The sequence below is a fragment of the Corythoichthys intestinalis genome, chromosome 17 (genome assembly GCF_030265065.1).
Source record: "Corythoichthys intestinalis isolate RoL2023-P3 chromosome 17, ASM3026506v1, whole genome shotgun sequence".
Lineage (NCBI taxonomy): Eukaryota > Metazoa > Chordata > Actinopteri > Syngnathiformes > Syngnathidae > Corythoichthys > Corythoichthys intestinalis.
In genome coordinates, this window is record NC_080411.1 from 7,009,618 (window position 1) to 7,033,986 (window position 24,369).

Here is a 24,369-nt window from a genome sequence, read left to right on the forward strand (position 1 = left end):
AAAGGCGCATACGCCTCTCCCGCATACAGAATGATTGTTCTGCAGCCGTTTGGCTGGCGTGATGCAAAAAATAAAAGTATTAATCCGCAAAATCAGCTGAATCCTTCGTCCTCATACACAACAGTACACTGTATAGTGAAGAGAACGTCTTCTACCGTGCACGTCACAGCGCCCTCCTCCTCAATGCAAGACCGAAGCCGGAAGTCACTCATTTTCATGGCGCGGGATTAAAAAAACTAAATAAATATAGCGATCGCTTCCACACACATCCAAGCGGTCCATATCATTCAGGGGCATAAAATACCGCGTGTATTATGAAATAAACATGCTTTTTCGTGTCACAGGCACTTTAAGCATTGATTTACAAAAATTTTTACCAGAAAAGCTCTGTTTACATATGGCGCTAGCCTCATTCGCTAGTATAGTAGCACGGTACTTCGTCAATACACATAAAATTAATGCTAACTTCATGGTTTCTTTGCTTTTAACCAAGAATCGAGACTGTTTTACGTCCAAATCTAGGAAGAATTCGGGGATTTAAGCATTTATTCACCAGAATTTTCAACAGAAAAGCTCCTTTTACGTCAGGTGCCCGCTAGCCTCATTCGCTAACACAGTAGCATCGTTCTTCGTCAATATACGTAAAATAAACGCTAACTTCACAGTTTTTTTATGCTTTTAACCAAGAGTCGAGACTGTTTTACGTCCATATCGATGAAGAATCCGGGGATTTAAGCATTTATTTACAAGAATTTTTCCCAAAAAAGCTCTGTTGACATATGGCACCCGCTAGCCTCATTCGCTAACATAGTAGCATGGTACTTTGTCATTATACTTAAAATAAACGCTAACTCCACGTTTTTTTTTTTTTTTCCTTTTAACCAAGAATCAAGACTGTTTTACGTCCATATCTATGTAGAATCCGGGGATTTAAGCATTCATTCAGAAGAATTTTCACCAAAAAGCTCTGTTTACATATGGCGCCCGCTAGCCTCATTCGCGAACATAGTAGCACGGTTCTTCGTCAATATACGTAAAATAAACACTAAATTCATGGTTTCTTTGCTTTTAACCAAGAATTGAGACTGTTTTACCTCCATATCTATGAAGAATTCAGGGATTTAAGCATTTATTCCAAAGAATTTTCACCAGAAAAGCTCTGTTTACATATGGCGCCCGCTAACTTCATTCGCTAACAAAGTAGCATGGTACTTTGTCAATATACGTAAAATAAACACTAACTTCACGGTTTCTTTGCTTTTAACCAAGAATTGAGACTGTTTTACGTCCATATCTAGGAAGAATTCGAGGATTTAAGCATTTATTCACCCGAATTTTTGCCAGAAAAGCTCCTTTTACGCTAGGTGCCCGCTAGCCTCATTCGCTAACGTAGTAGCACGGTTCTTCGTTAATATACGTAAAGTAAACGCTAACTTCATGGTTTCTTTGCTTTTAACGAAGAATCGAGACTGTTTTACGTCCACATCTAGGAAGAATTCGGGGAGTTTAGAATCAATTCACCAAAATTTTCCCCCAAAAAGCTCTGTCTACATATGGCACCCGCTAGCCTCATTCGCTAACATAGTAGCATGGTACTTTGTCAATATACGTAAAATAAACGCTAACTCCACGTTCTTTTGCTTTTAACCAAGAATCAAGACTGTTTTATGTCCATATCTATGAAGAATCCGGGGATTTAAGCATTTATTCACAAGACTTTTCACCAGAAAAGCTCTGTTGACATATGGCACCCGCTAGCCTCATTCGCGAACATAGTAGCATGGTACTTCGTCAATATACGTAAAATAAAAGCTAACTTCACAGTTTCTTTGCTTTTAACCAAGAATGGAGACGTTTGTACGTCCATGTATATGAAGAATTCGGGGATTTAAGCATTTATTCTAGAGCTGAAACGAGTACTCGAGCAACTCGAGTAACTCGAGTTTAAAAACTGATCCGAGTAATTTTATTCACCTCGAGTAATCGTTTATTTTGACAGCTCTCAGCATCACGTTTTGCTCGGACTACTTTTAATGCGGGACAACGCGCTGTCACGTGCGGAGAGGAAGAAGGGGGAAAAAAAAAAACTTACTGCAGCCGACAGCCGCCACAAACAACGCCGACGTTGCTAAATAAGAGCCCATACGATGCTACGTTGGTACAGGTAGCGTCTGATGCGTCTCATAGAGATCACATGTATGTTGAACTAGATGCTAAATGACAGACTCGGCCGCGTCTGGGCAGCTTTAGTAAACAGCCGCCATCTTAAAGCAGTAGAGCACTAAGCGCTAATAAAGAGCGCTAAGCGCTAATAAATAAGATTAACGTTCCTGTTCTGAAGTCACGTTAGCCCTGCGGAGGGCTAGGTTTCTATTAATTATGACCACTGTCGATGCTTGGCTAACGTGTCTTACATACAGGCTTTAACATAACATAGCATTGTGGAGTGATGAGGGTGTAAAATAAAAACTTAATCATGCTAACTATCAATTTTAGCTCAGTAGTCATTGCTGGATAAAACACCAAGTAGCACTGGTGCTAATGTGCTCCAGTACAGCCTGTATCATACATTTATTTTGAACACTGCAAAAACTCTAAATCCTATCAGGACTTACAGTTTAGACTAACTTAAAACTTAACTAGAACTTAAAAATGGCTTGACACAAAGAGAAATTCAATTGAAAGACGTGGGGAAAAAAATCCAAACTTTTAAGTGTTGTGTGTTATCAAGCGTAACGGCATTTTTAGGTAAGATATATATATATTTTTTTGTAATAAGATCTAAAGTTTTTTGAGTGAAAGCAGTGAATTAGTCTTTTTTTTTTTTTTTTTTTTTTTTTTTTTAATTCTAGTTACATCTGAGATGCAATTGTTGGCTGTTTTCAACAATATACATCGAAAATAAAGACATTGATTGACTGAAAATGGTTCAAAATTAGATGAAATGTCTTGTTTTCTCATGTATATTTATAATTGCTCTTCACCTAAAAATATATTTGTTTTATCCGATTACTCGATTAATCGATAGAATTTTCAGTCGATTACTCGATTACTAAAATATTCGATAGCTGCAGCCCTAATTTATTCACAAGAATTTTCCCCAAAAAAGCTGTTTACATATGGCGCCCGCTAGCCTCATTCACTAACAGTATTTAGTGGTATAATGATAATAAAGGGCTATTCTATTCAATAATAAGTTGTGATTGTATATAGAATTTATTAATAATCTATTTACATTTTATTTATAATTGATTCTGCATGTTTTCCTCAAGTATTAAGTTTCTGATGTTGAATTGAGTGATTTATTAGCTGTTGGAAACTTGCAGTCAAAAAAAATTACGTTGCTATTTTGGTCAAAAACCTATCTGATATGTTAAATATTGCTATTGATCCTGAAAATATAGGTGATCATCTCTGCATTGGTGCTTTCTGTGCATCTAGTGTAAAATCTGAGACTTTTATAACCATTTTAAATTCTGTTATACTTATATAGAATATAATTAATTGGGATTTTATAAGGGAACGACTATGAATTTGTTTATGCCGCTGCTCATGGAGACTCAAATTTGGCTAAGGCAGGTGCCTGTTTTGGTTTTAAGTCGGTAGCAGCTTTGGTTTTGCAAATATTTGAATTTGAAGTTTTTGAAAATAGGCCCCCCTACGAATCGGCCCATTTTCCGTGTCATGTCAATAGGTTATGAAGTCCATGGTCCAATGTACCGCATTTTTCGGACTATAAGTCGCGTTTTTTTTCATATTTTGGCTGGGGGTGCGACTTATACTCAGGAGCGACTTATGTGTGGAATTATTAACACATTATGATATAATTTCACATGTTATTTTGGTGTTTTGCAGTGACACTGATGGTTTTGTAAAGTTGTTAGCATGTTATTATGCTATAGTTATCTGAATAACTCTTTATAGCTATGGCCACGTTCGCGTTCTGCCTTTGGCAGTGTATGTTCAATTGTATTATTGACTTTTTTATCTTGAAATGGATGCATTTAGTTTGTGGCGCTTTCACGCCCACGTGAAGGCGCACTCGCACTTGTTTACGTGACACGCCAGAAGACGACGGACAGCTACGTAGCTCTGAGTGAGTGAGTGGGCGAGTTAGCTAGAGAGAATAGAAGGATGCGAACCTACTTTCATTGTTTATGCTTTTAAATCATCTCTACAGAGGCAACGCCTGCGTGTATCATCTTTTCTGTTGTTGTTGTGTGTTTTCCACCCGCGATCGGACACTGAGAGCTAGTTGTGTGGTTGTTTGAACGATGTGCTAATGATAGTGAACGCATGCTAACCTGTTACTTATTACTAATAGTACCTAATTATCATTTATTTACGTTGATGCGAACCTGTTTTCTATCGAGGACCAAATTGACTCAGCAAATTATACGGACGTCCAGCATTGCCTTTTGGGAGTTCGCTGTATAGCCAGGACAGGCCGTAACGTAGGACAGTATATTCACATTTTGTTGTTCATACACTGTACACTGTACATTTGTTTAGCATGTTGTTCTGTATTGTATTTTTATATTAAATTGCCTTTCAAGATGACATGTCCGTTCTATGTGTTGGATTTTATCAAGTCAATTTCCCCCCAAAATTCGACTTATACTCCGGTGCGACTTGTATATGTTTTTTTTCTCTTCGTTGGGCATTTTATGGCTGGATCGACTTATACTCAGGAGCGACTTGTAGTCCGAAAAATACGGTATGTTCCATGCACAATAAATCTACAACCCGTGTAACCTTTTCACCTATATATTTTGAGTGAACAGTTCCACTTCAAGAAAGTTGTAGTTTATTTCTCACCAAGTTCATTAAAGCAGTCCCGATGTTTCCATCCTGCAGGTAATGTGCCAGTAGCATCAGAAAGAGGATATCTTTTCCTTTCGTCCACATTCTTCAAGTTCACAAACAAGTTGTTCTTAGCCTGAATAGTGCAAAAAAAAAAAAAAAAAAAGATTTAAACGTAACAACCAGCTATAGAATACATAAAAGAAAAAAAATTAATACTTTTCCATATGGAGAATTATGTTGTGGGGTGGTGCACTGAGTTAGAGTGTGGTAGCTGGGGTTGGAGAAGTAGTTACTGGGGTGAACATCACGTGGTAGATGAGCATCTGAAAATTGAACAATGTGGAAATCATGAATACAGCATGCACTGCATGAGTTTAGTAATGCAACGATTAATACCTTAACTCGAGTTTTTTTTATTAGAAAAAAAGCTTTGAATCAAATTTTGCTGTTTCGAGTATTCATTTAATTGGAGTGGTGTTGTAATGGTTTGTTTTGAAAGTGTCTGCAATTAGATTTATTGATTTGGCTGGATTAACTGCCCTCCAGTGGCAACAGTGAATATGTTATAACACATTTAAAATGGTTGAATCCAGCCGCTCCCTGCTAAGAGCAACAAAAGGTAAGTTTTTGTTTGAGCTAATGTGTTTTTCATGCATTCGTAATTTAGTCGTTTTTTTGTGGGAAAATGTGTTTGAACCCTTTATTAAGAGCATTGTAAAAATAAAAAGTTTGCATTTTATAGCATTTAAGCTAGCGGACTTTTGCTATGCAAGTTAGCCAATTGTTCTATTAAAATCTATTACTCTAATGACTAGTGTAGCCCAAAGTAGAAGTGTAGTAAGAGTACTGTTTCATCTTCACAAATCCACTTAAGTAAAATGTACGGCTTGGTAAAATTATTATTACTCAAAAAGTTACTAAAGGAAATATAACGTGTTACTACCACCTCTGTCTAAATCTCAAAAAACAATTTAAGCGTTTACACCCATTAAAGTAGTAAAACAAACAATCAGCGAAAACTAATATACAGCCACTCTATAATTTCTTGTGTTGACAAAGTCCCTGGATAGTACCTGTGATGGTGTAGTCAGTGGTCACCCTCATGGCAGGAGTGTAAGTCACTGCTGGCATTGGAGGTTCTTTTCCTTTCTGTTTCTTCCTGTAGATGATGAAAAGAAGGAGGAGGAAGAGCACAAGCAGGACCAGCACAATAATTCCTGCAATTGCTCCGATTTGGTAGGTGTCCACATGCACCGCAGTGCTGGAGAAAGTGTTGAGGCTGTCGACGATAACACCCGCTACGAGAGGAGAATGAGAATTCCGGATCCATGTTAAGCCTTTCGTGCATGAAGGAATGATGTTAGATCGTACAATAGAAGATCAACTGTGCGTATCTTCACCTTGGTCACAGCGGGCTCCCTTCCAGCCATTGTTGCAGTAGCACGTGCCAGTGATGTGATCACAGGTGGAGTTATTTAGACAGTCACAAACCTGCCGGCAGCCGTAGCCGTATGAGCCGGGTGGGCACTCTGTAATAAAATGTGAGCAAAAGTTGATTCTATAATGATTTTTTATATTTTTCAAGTTCAATGAAACTTTTTTAAGGTGGAAAATGCCATGAATTCTTCTTGAAAGTTGAAAGTGCTAGTGAATTGCTAGAAAAGTACCGGTATACAGTGGTGCAGGAAGTGGGGTGCTGCAGCACCCCTTGGTGTTGGAGAGGAAAAAAAAGTGTTTTGGTTGATTTTTTTGTTGTTGTGAAAAATTAATCTTAAAAACAAAACACATTGAAACAATTTCTAAAGCCATCTCCACCCCGATCTGCCATATGTAACACCACATATTCATTTACATGCAATATTCTATGTGCAATGTTTATGTACGTGCAATATTAACGTGCAGTATTCAATGCCTTCACTGTCAAACTGCTGCTACTTCCCTTCAATTAACACATATTCTATGTGCAATTATTACTAATGTGCAATATTAACGTGCAATATTCAATGCCTTCACGGTCAAATTGCTGCTTCTTCACTTCGATTATTTGCATTGCCTGAACATAGGACTATATTTATTTAGACCAGGGGTCCCACACTATGGCCCGCAGGCTGAATACGGCCCGCCTGCACATTTGGTCCGGCCCCCTGAACAATATATATATATATTTTTCCAATAGTGTTATTTAATTCCTGGCTTTTTTTCTGTGAAGAACCCAGAGAGAGGTATTTGGTTATCATATTATATTATATTTAGGGATGTCAAACGATTAAAAATTTTAATCGAGTTAATTACAGCTTAAAAATTAATTAATCGAAATTAATCGCAATTCAAACCATCTATAAAATATGCCATATTTTTCTGTAAATTATTGTTGGAATGGAAAGATAAGACACAAGATGGATATATACATTCAACATACGGTACATAAGTACTGTATTTCTTTATTATAACAATAAATCAACAAGATGGCATTACCATTATTAACATTCTGTTAAAGCGATCCATGGATAGAAAGACTTGTAGTTCTTAAAAGATAAATTTTAGTACAAGTTATAGAAATTTTATATTAAAACCCCTCTTCATGTTTTCGTTTGAATAAAATTTGTAAAAATTTCAATCAAAAAATAAACTAGTAACCCGCCATTGTTGATGTCAATAATTACTTACACTATGCTCATGGGTGCTGAAGCCTATAAAATCAGTCGCACCCAAGCGCCAGCAGAGGGCGGCAAAACTCCGAAAAACACATCAGGTACAGCTTACACTGTGCTGTCATTTTAATCTGTTTGAGCAGGGCATTTGTGCGTTAATTGCGTCAAATATTTTAACGGCATTAATTTAAAAAATTAATTACCGCTCGTTAACGCGATAATTTTGACAGCCCTAATTATATTATAAAATAATATAATATAATATAATGTAATATAATATAATATATTAGATTATATTATATTTACTTTTGTTCCGTGAAGAATCCAAAAAGGGTTATTTGATTGTGGCTTTCTGAAAAACAATACATTTTTACATTTAGGCACTACTCCAATCGTCACACCTTTTCTGTTACAAACTGACCCCGGCCCCTTATCAGAGAAGGGAAAAGTTATGTGGCCCTCACAGGAAAAAGTTTGGGGACCCTTGATTTATACTTTATACTTTTATAATTGCAAGTCACTTTTGAGATTTTAACTTATCCTGCACTGTAAAGGGAGATGCTCCACAATTTCATTGTACAACTGTATAATGACATCACAAAGCTATTCTATTCTATTCTATTCTATTCTATTATATAGCGTATTAACTTTGAGAATTAAATATATGTGTTAAAAACGCTATTTTTTTGGAGTTGAATGGAATAGAATCCTTTCCCATATTTACTGTTTGACTGTTTATATTACTCTAACATACCCAATATAAAATAAATAGCTTTTAAATCACAGTTTATGAAAACAAGTAGAATATATCTGAAGTGCGATAACAACTACAGGATGCCTGCTGACCAAGGAAGCCCAACGCACGTCACGCAGCTGACTGAGCGAGATTGATGATGGAGCGAGACAAGCAGGGGATGGCCAAGACATCTACAAGCTAGGTCTAGACAACAAATCCCACCATCAGCTCTTCTGGTAACCAACAATGGGCAGTCCAGAACAATGAAAGAACATCCTCTCCTCCCACAAGGAACATCTGATAACGGAGGAACCCGTGACTGAGAAGGTGACACTTAGCACTCACGTGGTGTTGAAGCAGGCAAAATCTTGTTGCCCTAACAACAGTAACGCCCGAACTCATCTGCCCAATCCACAACAGACAATAACCCCAAACAACGCCCAAACACAACCTTCTTCCGGACGCCAGCCCACCTCACCAGAGCCTTTAAAAGACTGAAATTTTAACTAATCATTGTCATTTTGCTCAGGAATCTTTTGTTGACCCTGAATCCAGCTTTCCTCTCCGTCTGGGTCCGTCTGCTGTTTTTAACTTGCTGTCGACTTGGAATAAGATGCCAGCTTGTGTTTGGAAGCCTTTTTTCAAGCTTTCAAAATGGAGTCTGTATAAAGGGTTAAAACTAAGGGGAACGCGTGGAGTTTGGCATTTTGGCCGAGTTGTTGGGATTGCGCCTGCCCGGGTTGTTGGAATGGCGCTAGCGCGGTTCCGGTGGTTTGGGTGGCGTGATTCCGGCTATCTGGGTAAAATGTCGAAGTCCAACATGGTCACCACCTGACACCTTGCTTGTTACCGGGTCACGTTGACTAAGGTGCTATGGAACGGAAAATTTAACTGTAGACGCAAAATCGAATTAGCGATTTTTTCCCCTTACAAAAACAGTGAAATTTTCGAAAATTCAATTTGAGGTTGAAAATGAAGATGATTTTGATCGTAGTTCTATAATAGTGCTCAGCGAGTTAGGAGAACTACCTTTGCTGTCTTCAAATAGGGATGACAAAAAAACGGAATTGTGCATTAAGACCTGCAGAATGAACCTAGCTTATGAAGTCTAATGCCAACTACCTGAACCTAATTCATTCCTAAAATTAGGTTCTTTTGTGGACATATAAACTATGTATTTTTAAGATCAGTTGTTATAAATAACCTAGTAATGAAAGGCAATTTGTAGAATTTACATGATTTGGTTCTCAAAGCAGTGTTTACATACTTTGTTCACAGTGCTGCCCCATGAAGCCAGTCCGGCAAGTGCATTGTCCAGAGATGTGATCACAGTCTGCTCCGTTCCGGCACTGGCATTTCTGGGCGCAATCTTTCCCATAAAATCCTAAAGGACAACCTGCAAGACATATCAAAGCCTCAAAAATAAAAATATAACAAAGAAAAAACAGAATCTACCATCAGTCGACAAGACAACTACCACGGACTTTGCGCCACGCCTCCCCGTAGGGGGCCGACCCATAGAGTGTTGAAGTGGCTTTCACTATTCACTGTGATAAAACTCAAACACACGCTGCGTTCTAATGCCGGGTTTTGGTGGAAAGAGGACAAAGGTTTTACTGCATACAAGGAGGCAGGAGTGTCTCAAGAGTGATTTGGTCGAGGATTTCAGGTAATTGTTATATATTTCTTTAAGCCTAACTTTAGCTTGAAATATTAACTGGACGTAAAATGAATGATAACTGCCAGTTTTTTGCTTTTAACCAAGAGTCTAGATGTTTTACGTTCATACCTACAGAAATTCTACGATTTAAGCATTTATTTGCAAGAATTTTCAACTTAAAAAGCTCTTTGTTCCGTGCCGGCCGCCATGTTGGATTAAACAATACTGAAATATTTACGTAAAATGAACGATAACTGACCGTTTTTTTCCTTTCATCCAATAATCTAGACTGTTTTACATTTATATGTATAGAAAGTCCGCGATTTAAGCATTTATTTTTCAAGAATTTTCTACTTAAAAAGCTCTTTGTTTCGTGACGGCCGCCATGTTGGATTTTGTATCCCAACACAATAGCGGAATTCAACCAAAATATGTTGATTGTATATAGAACAATGCAAATTTTGCTTCTGTTGAGTAAAATTAAGATGATTCTGCATGCTTTCCTAAAGTATTACATTTCTGATGTGAAAATTGAGGGATTTATTAGCTGTTAAAAAAAAAAAAAAAAAGTTGCTACTTTAAGCAAAAACCTATATGATATGTTAAATATTGCTATTGATCCTGAAAATATTGGTGATTATCTCTGCATTTGGTGATCTTTGTGCATCTAGTGTAAAATTTGAGAATTTTACAGCAATTTTAAGTTTTGTTATACTATAAAAAGGAATCCAAATTTTATTAGGGAACGACTGAATTTTTGGATGTCCCTGCTCATGGAGACTCATATATGCCTAAGGGAGGCGTCTGTTTTGGTTTTAGGTCGTTAGCGGCTTAGTTTTTGAAAATAGGCCCCCTATGGAGCGGCCTGAGCCCAGTGTCCCGTCAACTGATAGTGACGTCTGTGGAAAAAATAAAAAAAGAAATTCATCAGCTGTAACTGTGCATATGATGGGACTGACGTTGTGTGCAGTAAAGGCCAGTCCATCCTAGGCTGCACTTGCATTCCCCATCATAGGCACTGCAGTAAGCTCCATTGTGACAATTACATGTATGGATGCAGTTGGGTCCCCATTGAGCCGGAGGACATGCTGCAACACAGAAAAAAACATTATAAAGTGTGACGAACAGTCTACCAAATGCAATATGGCATGTTACATATAATTCAGTTGAGTGAACTGACGTTGAGAGCAATCACTTCCGATCCATCCTGGAAAACACTGACAGGAGCCATCGATAGGGTTACAAGTGCCGTTGTTGGTGCACGTACATCTTGAGGCACATCTCTTCCCGTAGTAACCACTGGGACACACTACACAAAAGACATGTCTTTTATTGTCATTTGTCTAAACAGTAGTAGTATTGCAGTATATGGAATGTATTGCTCACCCTCATTGCAAAGGCCCCCTTTAAAGCCCGGTAGGCAGTCACAATGTCCACTAACATGGTGGCATGGACCATTACTGTGGACACACTGGGGACATGTCTGACTACAACGGTGACCAAAGTAACCTGGAGAGCATACTGCAAAGAAATAAACAAAATCCTAAAGTAAGTATTGTAATATTTTGTGTAACGCAAAGTATTGTAGCTGCATAACTAGCAGAACATGTGTGAAAAATTCATGACAATGACATTTACTTTGAACTTCCATAAAGTGTCTCTATTATTTGTGTCTACAAAAACTTACAGTACCAAGCAAGGAGACAACATCGCTTTGAATTGGATGTTTAATATGTCATACATAGCCACCCCCTGGCCGAAAAGTGTAATTGCATGTAATTGACTTTCCTGTATATAATTTAAAATTAAGACTTTGCTGGTAAAATGTTGTCTATAAAAGTTGTAAAGCAATAAAACAAACAACAAAAAATGATTTTTTAAAAAATGGGTCAAAATTATTATTAGAAAAGATCATGTGACACAGTAGGCGGTCATTTGCTTTGCTTAGCCAAAACCACCTAAATCCAGAAAAGGCAAGATGGATATACATAATTGTGTCAAACCTGAGCTTTCCAAAGCGACAACAACTACTGAGCAAGAACCAACCATTATTCTAACACACTTAATATAATTAATTAGGGACTAGTATCATTTCTCGTATTTGCTGTTTGACTGTTTGTGTTACTCTAACACACACAATATAAAATTAAATAGCACTTATACCATAGTTTAAGGAAAACAAGCAGAACATAGGGCATAAAAGATACACAACCCCTTCCTATCACGGAAGCCCAACGTGTGCGTCATGCGCAAGATTGACGCACCGACTCTCACTACCAGTTCTCCTCGACAGTCCAGAAAAAATGGCAGGACGCTCTGTCCCAACACAAGGAGCACCGAATAACGCCCGATATCCAACTGATAACACGACTGACAAGACTCGAAGAGCCCCTTTGTCACTGAGGTGGCAAAATCCACAATCCTCGTTGCCCGGACAACAGTAACTCCCGAATCCTCCTGTCCAATCCACAAACAGACAGTAATCCCAAACACACCCTTTTTCCTGCCTAATGCCCGCCCTGCGAGAGCTTTCAAAAGATTGAATGTTTAACAAAGCGTTGTCATTTTTCCTCGGGAACCTTTTGTTGACGTGTGATATGGTGACCGTGGAACGAGCTTGCCTCCCTGCCTGAGTGTTTCTGCTTCGCCTTGCCGTTTTGATCGCTGTCGACCTGAATAAATTGTCAACTTGTTTTCAGTGAGCCTTCTTTAAACCTTTCAAAATGGAGTCAGTACCAAGGGTTAACACTAAGGTGAACGCACGGAGTTTGGCCTTCTGGCCGGATTGCCGGTGTCCGGGCTGTTGGAGCTGCACAAGCGCAGGTCCGACGGTTCGGCTGCCACAATTCCGGCAGACTGGCTAGAAGGTCAGATTCCTTCACGTTAGCTCGCAGCTATCTTGTGTTCAGAGCTGGCAGATTTTTAAACATCGATTTATAACTGCCGAATGTTTTAACCATTAGAAGCTGGCAGGATTTTTATTAGAGATTGAGTGATATGAGTTTACCGATTACAGTAGTTAGAGGGGCCGATAACACATTTTGGAGCCGATATTATTTAGCAATATAAGTGTACAAATTGGCATAAATTTTTTTTAAAAAATGAATAATGCAAACACTGAACTTCCTTGAAATGCCTGAAGGATGTTTATTGAAACACACAAATAAAAAATAATAGCTCTAGAAGTGCCTGAATTTCTTAGACTCAGAAACACCTCTTACAAAGTTGGATAAAAGGTTAAATAAATAGCTCTTATAAAAGAAGTCTTGTAAAAAAAACAACAACAAAGTTTTAAACATGTTACTGTCCCTCCGTGCCTCCATAATGCAAAGTATTTTTAAACAAAAAAAACAAAAAAACACACACACACAATGAGTTGCCACAGCACACTAATGTTTGACAAGCTAAACGATGATTCACACATTCGGCGTCTTTGAAGGTAGCGCTGCCAAGCTTCTCTGGTAAGTTCAAAGCTTCAACGCCTGTAAAACATTGTTAACTTTAACAAGCAAAATTCGCATTGCACTGCTGGCCCAAGAAAAGCAGCAGGAGCAGTGAGGCTGTACCAGTATGAAGCAGAATGTTTTTTTTTTTTCTAATTAAAAAATTGATCCTTCTCACCCAATTTTGATCCTCTGAAAAATGGCCCGATCCCTAGTCCTTATCCTTAGTTTTAAATTGACTTTTTAATATCGGCCGGTTGGATTTTTTAAAAAACATGCCGATACACGTCAAATTTCCAAATATCGACCCGATATATCGCTCTATCTCCAATTTCTATCATTAATGATTTCCCTGGTGTGTCAAATTTAAGAAGACCTAGTTCTACTTATTTAACAGTGAGTAATGAAAGGATTTTTTCATCAAAATGTCAATACTTACTCCTCTGACAGGTGCTGCCTCTGTATCCTGGTGCACACTCACATGTTCCTTCATCAGGAGAGCAGGATGCTCCGTTCTTGCAGTTACAAGCTAGGGAGCAGTTTGGGCCCCAGCGTCCTTCTGCACATACACTGTCACAGTGGATACCTGCTCACAGACACATAACATAATACAACTAGGGCTGTCAAACGGTTAAAATTTTTCATCGAGTTAATTACAGCTTAAAAATTAATTAATCGCAATTAATCGCAATTCAAACCATCTATAAAATATGCCATATTTTTCTGTAAATTATTGTTGGAATGGAAAGATAATACACAAGACGGATATATACATTCAACATACTGTACTGTATTTGTTTATTATAACAATAAATCAACAAGATGGCATTCACATTATTAACATTCTGTTAAAGCGATCCATGGATAGAAAGACTAGTTTTTAAAAGATAAATGTTAGTACAAGTTATAGAAATTTTATGCTAAAAGTAGGGCTGTCAAACGATTAAAATTTTTAATCGAGTTAATTACAGCTTAAAAATTAATTAATCGTATTTAATCGCAATTCAAACAGTCTATAAAATATGCCATATGTTTCTGTAAATTATTGTTGGAATGGAAAGATATGACACAAGATGGATATATACATTCAACATACGGTACATAAGGACTTTATTTATTATAACAAAAAATCAACAAGATGGCATTAACATTTTTAACATTCTGTTAAAGCGATCCATGGATAGAAAGACCTGTAGCTCTTAAAAGATAAATGTTAATACAAGTTATAGAAATTTTATATTAAAACCCCTCTTAATGTTTTCGTTTGAATAAAATTTGTAAAATTTTCAATCAAAAAATAAACTAGTAGCCCGCCATTGTTGATGTCAATAATTACTTACACAATGCTCACGGGTGCTGAAGCCTTTAAAATCAGTTGCACCCAAGCGCCAGCAGAGGGCGGCAAAACTCCACGAAACACAATTAACATGTGGGCATTTCACTGTACTGTCATTTAAATCTGTCTGAGCGGGGCTTGTGTGTTTATTGCATCAAATATTTTAACGAGATTCATTTAAAAAATTAACTACCATCCGTCCGTTAACGCGATAATTTTGACAGCCCTAATTAAAACCCCTCTTAATGTTTTCGTTTTAATAAAATTTGTAAACTTTTCAATCAAAAAATAAACTAGTAGCTCGCCATTGTTGATGTCAATAATTACACAATGCTTAAACCCATAAAATCAGTCGCACCCAAGCGCCAGCAGAGGGCGACAAAACTCCAAAAAAACACAAGTAACAAGTGGCCAATGGCACTGTGCTGTCATTTAAATCTGTTTGTGCGGGGCATGTGCGTTAATTGCGTCAAATATTTTAACGTGATTCATTTAGAAAATGAATTACCGCCCGTTAACACAATAAATTTGACAGCCCTAAATACAACATAAACATAATAATATAGACTTTACGAGACTTTCATTTGTAACCCCTCTTTAACCACCTCATCTGTTTTCACTGACCTGTCCATCCAGGCAGGCAGCGGCAGTGCCCTGTAGCGTGATCACATCCATCAGCATGACTACAGTCACAGCGTTCTTTACAGTCATGACCATAAGTGCCATCCTAGAAAATGCCACAGTTTAATGTCACACATACACGGAGGTTAAGGGGGACCGGGGGGCACATCCCCTCCTGGTGTCTGAAAAATGTCATTGCATGTACTGTAAGTGACTTTCGCATGTTTGAATTTTAAAATTCAGAATTTGCAGGTAAAAAGTTGTTTATAAAAGCAGTAAAGCAATAATACAACAAAAAATGAATGAAATGAACCAAAAAAAATTAATTAATTTTTAACGGGTCAAAAAGACACAAGACGGATATAGGTATTTTTTTTTAAACCTAAGCTTTCAAAAGCGACAACAAATACTGAGCGAGAAACGAGGACTGAACATGTGGACCATGAAACACCGGAGATGTATTTCTCCACAGGAAAATGTGTACGCTCACACACATATACACTGCTGGCCAAAAGTATTGGCACCCCTGCAATTCTGTCAGATAATGCTCAATGTCTCCCAGAAAAGCAATTACAAATGCTTTGAAAGTAATATCTTCATTTATTTTGCTTGCAATGAAAAAACTTAAATCATTATCATTTTACACAAAACTCTAAAAATGGGCCGGACAAAAGTATTGGCACCCTCAGCCTAATATTTGGTGGCACAACCTTTAGAGAAAATAACTGCAAACAAACGCATCCGGTATCCATCAATGAGTTTCTTACAATGCTTTGCTGGAATTTTATACCATTCTTCTTTGGCCAACTGCTCTAGGTCTCTGAGATTTGAAGGGTGTCCTCTCCAAAGTGCCATTTTCAGATCTCTCCACAGGTGTTCTAAGGGATTCAGGTCTGGACTCATTGCTGGCCACTTTAGAAGTATCAAGTGCTTTCTCTCAAACCATTTTCTAGTGCTTTTTTTTTTAGTGTGTTTTGAGTCATTTTCCTGCTGGAAGACCCATGACCTCTGAGGGAGACCTAGATTTCTCACACTGGGCCCTACATTATGCTGCAAAATTTGTTGGTAGTCTTAAGACTTCGTAATGCCACGCACACGGTCAAGCAGTCCAGTGCCAGAGGCAGCAAAGCAACCCCAAAACATCAGGGAACCTCCGCCATGTTTGACCGTGGGGGCTGTGTTCTTTTCTTTGAAGGCTTTGTTTTTGTCCCAGCAAACTACGTTGATTCCATTTCCCAAAAACCTATACTTTTGTCTCATCTGACCAGAGAACATTCTTCCAAAACGTTTATGGCTTTCTCAGGTAAGTTTTGGCAGACTCCAGCCTGGCTTTTAATGTTTCTGGGTCAGAAGTGTGGTCTTCCTGGGTATCCTACCATCGAGTCCCTTTTCATTCAGACGCCAAGGGATAGTACGGGTTGACACTGTTGTACCGTCGGACTGCAGGACAGCTTGTTCTTGTTTGGATGTTAGTCGAGGTTCTTTTATCCACCATCCACACAATCTTCGTTGAACTCCCTCATCAATTTTTCTTTTCCGTCCACATCTAGGGAGGTTAGCCACAGTTCCATGGGGTTTACACTTATTGATGACACTGCGCATGGTAGATACAGGAACATTCAGGTCTTTGGAGATGAACTTGCAGCCTTGAAATTGCCCATGCTTCCTCACAATTTTGCTTCTCAAGTCCTCAGACAGTTCTTTGGTCTTCTTTCTTTTCTCCATGTTCAATGTGGTACACAAAAGTACACAAGACAGAGGTCGAGTCAACTTTAATCCATTCTAACTGGCTGCAAGAGTGATTTAGTTGTTGCCACCACCTGTTATGTGCCACAGGTATGTAACAGGTGCGGTTAATCACACATCGCATGATTTTTCAAAGGATGCAAATACTTTTGTCCGGCCCATTTTTTGGAGTTTTGTGTAAAATGATAATGACTTTTTTTTTTTTTTTCATTTCATTGCAAGCAAAATAAATGAAGATATTACTACCAAAGCATTCTTAATTGCAATTTTCTGGGCGAAATTGAGCATTATCTGACAGAATTGCAGGGGTGCCAATACTTTTGGCCAGCACTGTATATCTTTGTTACATTGAATTTTGCCCTCACTAAAAATGCAGTCATGTTGATTAGTGAAAAATATATCACCACTATAAGTATCGTCACCTGGCATTGCAGTTCACATTTGTTTCCTCTCCAGCCGGCAGCACAAGTACAGTGACCAGTCACGGCATCACAAGCACCTCCATTCCCACACAGACAGGTCATGTTACAGCCAAGACCCCACGTACCACTGGGGCAGTTGATGGAACAGTCCACTCCATGCCACCCTGATTTAAAGAAGGATCATAATTATTTACACATGCATTAAATCGTTCCGCTCTCCCTAGGGAGCAGTAGTGAGTAGCATTAGCCTTTGGAACGGATCCAGATTTTGTTTCACTATGGTTTGAGAGAAACGGTCGGAAAATGTTTCTCAGGGACGGAAGCATTCACTCACCACCCTCGCCACAACGCACTTAACTTCACTGGAATTGAGGCTATGTGAAAACCTGGCACAAGTACCACCTAAAAATATGCAGCGTTCTCCAAGTTCACGATGATATCCAACAATTCAAACCAGTACTGTAATAGGATTCATTGAAAACAAATATCATTGCTCTGTATTTATTTGGCTTTTCTTCAACTCACCTGGTTTACAGAAGCAGGACCCATCCACGGGTGAACACTCAGCTTTGTTCTTGCAGTTACAGGTGGAGGAGCAATTCACACCATGAGATCCTGCTGGACATTGGACTGAACAGTCTAAATCCTGGAAAACAAAATAAAACAAAAAAAGACTGATTACTCAAAGACTTTTTAATGATGCAATAACCAAATAAGGTAAATTTTCTAATTGAAAAGGTTTACCGTGAAGCCTGGAGCACAGACACATTTTCCTGTTACACTGTGGCAGTCCGCGCCATTCTGGCATTGGCACACCTGTTGGCAGGATTCGCCATAGAACCCTGGGCTACAAGTCTCATTGCAGTAGAGGCCAGACCAACCAGGCAGACATGTACACTCGCCTGACATTGGATGACAGCTGATGAAAAACAAACACAGATTTTTTATTTTTAAAAAGGCTTTAAAATCAGACCGAAAGAAGAACGGAATGTATCGGACAACAAACTTGGTGGCAACAATACAATAAATCTGAAGCAGCCCTCGGGCGTTTGTTACGTTGATATTAGGGCTGCAGCTATCGAATATTTTAGTAACCGAGTAATCGACTGAAAATTCTATCGATTAATCGAGTAATCGGATAAAACAAATATATTTTTAGGTGAAGAGCAATTATAGATATACATGAGAAAACAAGACGTTATCATTTTCAGTCAATCAGTGTCTTTATTTTTGATGTATATTGTTGAAAACAGCCAACAATTGCATCTCAGATGTAACTAGAATTAAAAAAAAAAGACTAATTCACTGCTTTCACTCAAAAAACCTTTAGATCTTATTTTTAAAAAAGTATATATATATATATATATATATATATACACCTAAAAATGCCTTTACGCTTGTTAACACACATCACTTAAAAGTTAGGATTTTTTCCCCACGTGTTTCAATTGAATTTCTATTTGTGTCAAGCCATTTTTAAGTTCTAGTTCAGTTTTAAGTTAGTCTAAACTGTAAGTCCTGATAGGATTTTGAGTTTTTGCAGTGTTCAAAATAAATGTATGATACAGGCTGTATTGGAGCACATTAGGGACTAGTGCTACTTGGTGTTTTATCCAGCAATGACTACTGAGCTAAAATTGATAGTTAGCATTATTGAGTTTTTATTTGACACCCTCATCACTCCACAACATTATTAAAGCCTGTATGTAAGACACGTTAGCCACGCATCGAAAGTGGTCTTAATTAATTGAAACCTAGCCCTCCGCAGGGCTAACGTAAGGTGAGCTAGTAGTGACAGTAACGTTAATCTTATATATTAGCGCTTAGCGCTCTACTGCTTTAAGATGGCGGCTGTTTGCGAACACTGCCCAGACGCGGCCTAGTCTGTCATTGTGCATCTAGTTCAACATACATGTGATCTCTATGAGACTCATCAGCTGCTACCTGCAACTAACATAGCATGTGCGGGCTAGTATTTAGCAACGTCGGCGTCGTTTGTAGCGGTTGTCGGCTGCAGTAAGTTTGTTTTTTTTTTTGCTTCTTCCTCTACGCACGTGACATCAGCGCGTTGTCCCGCATTAAAAGTAGTCCGAGCAAAACGTGATGCTAAGAGCTGTCAAAATTAAACGATTACTCGAGGTGAATAAAATTACTCGGATCAGTTTTTAAACTCGAGTTGCTCGAGTATTCGTTTCAGCTCTAGTTGATATTTATTCAAAGGTAATTTGCATCAAGTCATTTTAAGATATTATACATGTATAATTTCTTTCAGCAAATAGTCCGTTAAATTTAGGGCACGAGCGCCAACTGGCGCAAGAGCCCTGTTGTAATCTAAAGTGTTATTATTATTTTTTCACGGCAAATTAAATTGGCCATTTTGGAGGCCTTAACACACTTGAACACTCACCAAAATTTGTATATACATGCGGCTTGGCGTAAATTTCGCTAATCTTGCGACCTTGTGAAAAAATCGTAACAAAATTTTCAGCGGTGCCTGCTTGAATTTTTCAAAAAGGTCTCTCCTATTAGGTTTTTTCACCGTAGAACGATGAAATTTGGGGAGTCGATACCTTGTGCAAAACTGCTCCAAAAGTGTCTTTAACCTATATTCCAAACCATGGCTGGCCCAGCCTATACGCAGACTATGCAGCTGCTTAAGGCCCCTGACCACTAGGGGCCCCCCAATCTGGCAACCTCATTTTATACATTGTTAATAGAGCATCTTGAATAATGTGGCGCGCATTGCAGTTTATCTATGCAAACATCCATTTTCTTGTCATTACAATCTGGCAACCTGGGGAGTTACGTTGAACCTGCTTTAAACTGGATATACTTTATTTGCTGTTGTGATATTTGACGTTCACTTTATACAACAATTGTGTACTGTTGTACTGGTTGTGACAGTACAGTACATAGTGAGACTGTGAAATTGTTTAATTTATATTCTATTTTGTTTACTACAGTTTGCTTGATTTGACTTTGGTGAGTTTTGATACTTGATTACAAGCTTAAAAATTTAAAAGTTCTTCCTTAACTTCTTTTCCTCTTTTAGAAAAAGGTTGGCGCCATCTACCGTACATACTGACAATCATTTTGGGTGAGAAGTTTGAAGTATGCAGTGCAACAAAATCTGATTAATATACAAAATATGGACATATGGGTAGGATTGCATGTATGGGTTTCACAGTACACTGTGACGAAATGGTGGGCCAAAAATATGGGCCCCTTGGCATTATTTTGCTTAGGGCCCCAAAATGGCCTGGGCCGGCCCTGTTCCAAACCATACAGGAAATCGGGTATTTTGGATTAAATGTGAAATTTATATCGAGTTACAGGGTGAATATCTGAGACATTGGCACTTAGGGATTAAATTGGATCGTCCTCAAAATTGGTGGGACTGTTCATAAGACATATGAGATCTTAAGTTATTAAAATGGGGAGTTTTCATTCTCAGGCCTGACGTGGCTGGGGTGCCAAAGTCGGCCATTTTTGTGGCAACACGCCAAATTCAATGACTAATACCGATTGAACCGAATGTAAGACGGCCCTGATTATAAGACGACCCACTCTTTTACAAGACTGAAGTTTGAAAAAAGACTTTTTGAACACCAAATTATTTTTATACAGAAAATAATTACAGTACATCTTAAACAAATGATTATAACAATATATTTGAGAGAAAAAGCATGTAATTTTGCCTCATTCAAATCTTAATATCTGAACATTTAAATATGTCAACTAAAGTGCAATCACATTAAAAAATGAATGACTTCTGGTTTTTGAAACGTAAATATACCAATCTATTGTGATAAAACAACAAAATTGCAATAACTGCATTACCAACAAAGTGAGGTCTAACTGTAACTGTAGTCTTGAAACAAATCTGAATAAGGAAAAACACTGCAATAAAATAATGCAAACTGGTTAAACTTGAGAGTAGCTGAGATCTGTCATGACAGAACATTCCTCCTCAAGTTCAGTATTCGCTTCAATGCTATCTGGCGCCATCTAGCGTCACGAATGGGTATAATGTCTAGACCGCGAATATAAGACGACCCCCACTTTTTCAGTCTTATTTCAATGCAAAATACATAAATAAATCTTATATTCGGGCCAATACAGTAACTCCCTGATACAAGGTGCAGTGTTTTTCATATTTGGCATGTATGTGAGATAACCCAGCTTGAGCACGACTGCATTGAAATTACCCATTAGGCCATTAGGAACTGGAAACGCCCTTTTTTACGAGACAGGCTCCTCCTCCAAGGAAAAAAAAAAAACAATTGACCTCAAACCTGCATCAGGGGAGCCTTAAGAGATGTGTTCAGGTGCCTGATGAAAAATATTGAGGTTGTGAAAATGACCATTTTGTCTCACCACAAATTTTGAACAGTCCTAACTTGGCAGACATACAACATATCTGCGCCAAACTTCCCGTGCTTGGTGAGAGTCGTACCTTGAAGGGTCCTGTAGTGGTCATTTGCGTCAACCCAACAGTGTCAACCAGTGGCAACCGAAAGTCACTCTGATGTTATGTTACGGGAAGAACTTTAAGGCATATGCCGTGCTACAACCCGTATTTGGTCTGTTTAAAACATATTGGAATGAATCAGGTTGCATGTATTCTTGAGCTAGCAATGTTATGTGTTGAATGTTGTATTTTAAATGCTGTCCTTAAACACAATGTAGGACAAAATGGAGAGAGAGAGGGTTGGACAAGGTGGAGGGAGCGCAAAGTCGGCCTGTATTTGTAGTCATGTTCCTTGCTTCCGGTTGTACCTCACAAAGTTGGCGTTGTCCATGCAGACACTGCATATGTACTCGTCTTTTAATGTTCATTTGAAATTCATGTCAAACTGGATGAAGACCAACACATTGTGAAATGACTAAAATACAACTAAATTCAGTAAGTATTTTCGTCCAAAAAAGTGAAAGACGAAGATGAAAATGAAGAGGGCTAAGAAAAACAACATTAGTTCAGTCAAAACAGTCAAAAAACAGTCAAAAAAACAACAACAAATCAAGTTTTTTCCTTTACATGAGCGAACAGTTAGTTTAACAGACGTGTCTTGAAAGCACCGATCCTTCATAAAGTGTAAATTTTGGCAAAGGAAAGTGCTAGCATGGTTGCTAATGACATTTCTGGGACTAGGAGTGTTAGCGGTGCATTCGCAAAGCCTGCTGCAATTCATATTAGACATGTAATACACGTACCTTTGTGTATTCCGGGCATAGCATGGACACTTCCTGTCACAGAGTAGGCCGTAGTTTCCTTTGGGACAGAGTCGGATATCACAGGTCTCGCCCGTGAAGCCTGGCTCACACAAGCAGTTTCCGTAGCTGTGGTAGCATTTGCTGTTGTTCTGACAGCGACATTTCTTTGTACAGCCAGCGCCATAAGTACCAAATGGACATTCATCCTGACACCTTTCCAGAGAAATGCATAAAGATAAATGTGATGAGAAGACAATGTTTACAATGTTTCAGTCTTTACACACCTTTTCAGCTACCATTTTCAAATGTATTTAATGTATAATGTATTTAAAATAAATGAATTTACTATACAGGGACTTTCAGTACAATATTAAATGGAACCACGGACAGAAAGACATGTAGTTCGTAAAAGATAAATGTTAGTATGAGTTATAATAGTTTTATATTCAAACCCCTCTCAATGTTTTCGTTTTTATGAAATTTGAAAAATTAGTTTAACTAATAAGTCCCCATTGTTGTTGACGATGCAATGCGGTGAGGTCACTGCGCGGTGCTGACGTACTTCCAGTGTCACTCGTTAGCTACATAAACATGCCCTTCCAAATTTGAACCCAAGTGTAAAAGAGATGAGCAGGACAGCACTGTCGATATTTCACAAAACGAGCAGCAAAAAGCAATTGAATAAAGGTGAATACACCACAGGACTAGGGTCTATACGCGTGACGTTAGTCATGATTTTCCTTATAAAGTAATCGAAACCCACATGCCTAGTCTGTGCGGTAAAATCTGAAAGGGATACGCAACTTAAAAGAAAGTGCGGCTGGCTTGACCACGGAATTAGAAAACGTGGCTCACTTCAGACATTAAGCAGACAACAATAACATAGGGACTGCGTAAAAGGGTTTATTGAACACACTTTTGCGCTCAACCCGATCGCGAAAAGGAAGGCACAAAAAGAGTTGATGACAGTAGGTCGAGATCAAAAAAAGATTAAAAAATAAATAAATAAAAATCGAGGGAAACCTGTGGCTAGAGGCAGACAAATGAAAAAAATCAAGGCAATGATGCAACTAGCAACAAAGGGATATACAAACTGTCAAATACCAGCAAGTCAATATCTCGACAAGCCGCCTAGGATCGGTTTAAAGACACTGCTCATGAGCTGGAATCGGATGCAGGTACGAAGTTGTGAACTCATCCCACATCTTTGTAACAAAACAATCTGACCAGCAGCAGAATGTGACAAAATTATGCCAGTCGTACTATATTAGCTTCGCTTGCTAGCTAGCATAGCTATTCTCCCAGTCCAGGCCAATGGCATCATCACACCCAGCATGCAATGCACGTGTAAAACATGGCGCCCTCCGTAGATCAAAGCATACTAAATACTTTGGGTGTAACGGTACACAAAAATCTCAGTTCGGTACCTCCCTCGGTTTTGAGGTCATGGTTCGGTTCATTTTTGGTACGGTAAGAAAACAAAATGCAAAATATAAATGTGCTAGTTGTTTATTACACACTTTTGTGCTTTCAAAAATAGGAACATTAGCCTATGCAAAGCTAGAATTCTGCTCAAAAAGTAGCGGGTATTTAAAGATAATAATCCCACAACAATACAATTTGCCTTTCAGATTTTGGTCAGCTTTCTTTCTGAAAGAAAAAAGAAAAAAATAAGAGAAAGAGAAAAGCAATCCCAATGACAAAGATTTTAACATGTATTTTACAAATGAAATG

General features: G+C 38.3%; 1 protein-coding gene across 3 annotated transcripts in view; it reads right to left on the reverse strand.

Annotated features, from left to right (window-relative positions):
• Nucleotides 1-24,369, reverse strand: part of megf10 (multiple EGF-like-domains 10) — a 115,005-nt gene that overhangs the window by 5,892 nt on the left and 84,744 nt on the right. For all 3 annotated transcript variants that reach the window (XM_057819765.1, XM_057819764.1, XM_057819763.1), the window contains exons 10-23: nucleotides 22,636-22,848; nucleotides 18,166-18,340; nucleotides 17,947-18,067; nucleotides 17,422-17,585; nucleotides 15,257-15,359; nucleotides 13,736-13,882; nucleotides 11,240-11,374; nucleotides 11,034-11,162; nucleotides 10,813-10,941; nucleotides 9,461-9,589; nucleotides 6,207-6,335; nucleotides 5,880-6,104; nucleotides 5,023-5,129; nucleotides 4,819-4,939 (exon numbers count right to left, since the gene is read on the reverse strand). In XM_057819765.1, coding sequence (XP_057675748.1) covers nucleotides 4,819-4,939; nucleotides 5,023-5,129; nucleotides 5,880-6,104; nucleotides 6,207-6,335; nucleotides 9,461-9,589; nucleotides 10,813-10,941; nucleotides 11,034-11,162; nucleotides 11,240-11,374; nucleotides 13,736-13,882; nucleotides 15,257-15,359; nucleotides 17,422-17,585; nucleotides 17,947-18,067; nucleotides 18,166-18,340; nucleotides 22,636-22,848 — 2,027 coding nt within the window. The remainder of the gene's footprint in view (nucleotides 1-4,818; nucleotides 4,940-5,022; nucleotides 5,130-5,879; nucleotides 6,105-6,206; nucleotides 6,336-9,460; nucleotides 9,590-10,812; nucleotides 10,942-11,033; nucleotides 11,163-11,239; nucleotides 11,375-13,735; nucleotides 13,883-15,256; nucleotides 15,360-17,421; nucleotides 17,586-17,946; nucleotides 18,068-18,165; nucleotides 18,341-22,635; nucleotides 22,849-24,369) is intronic.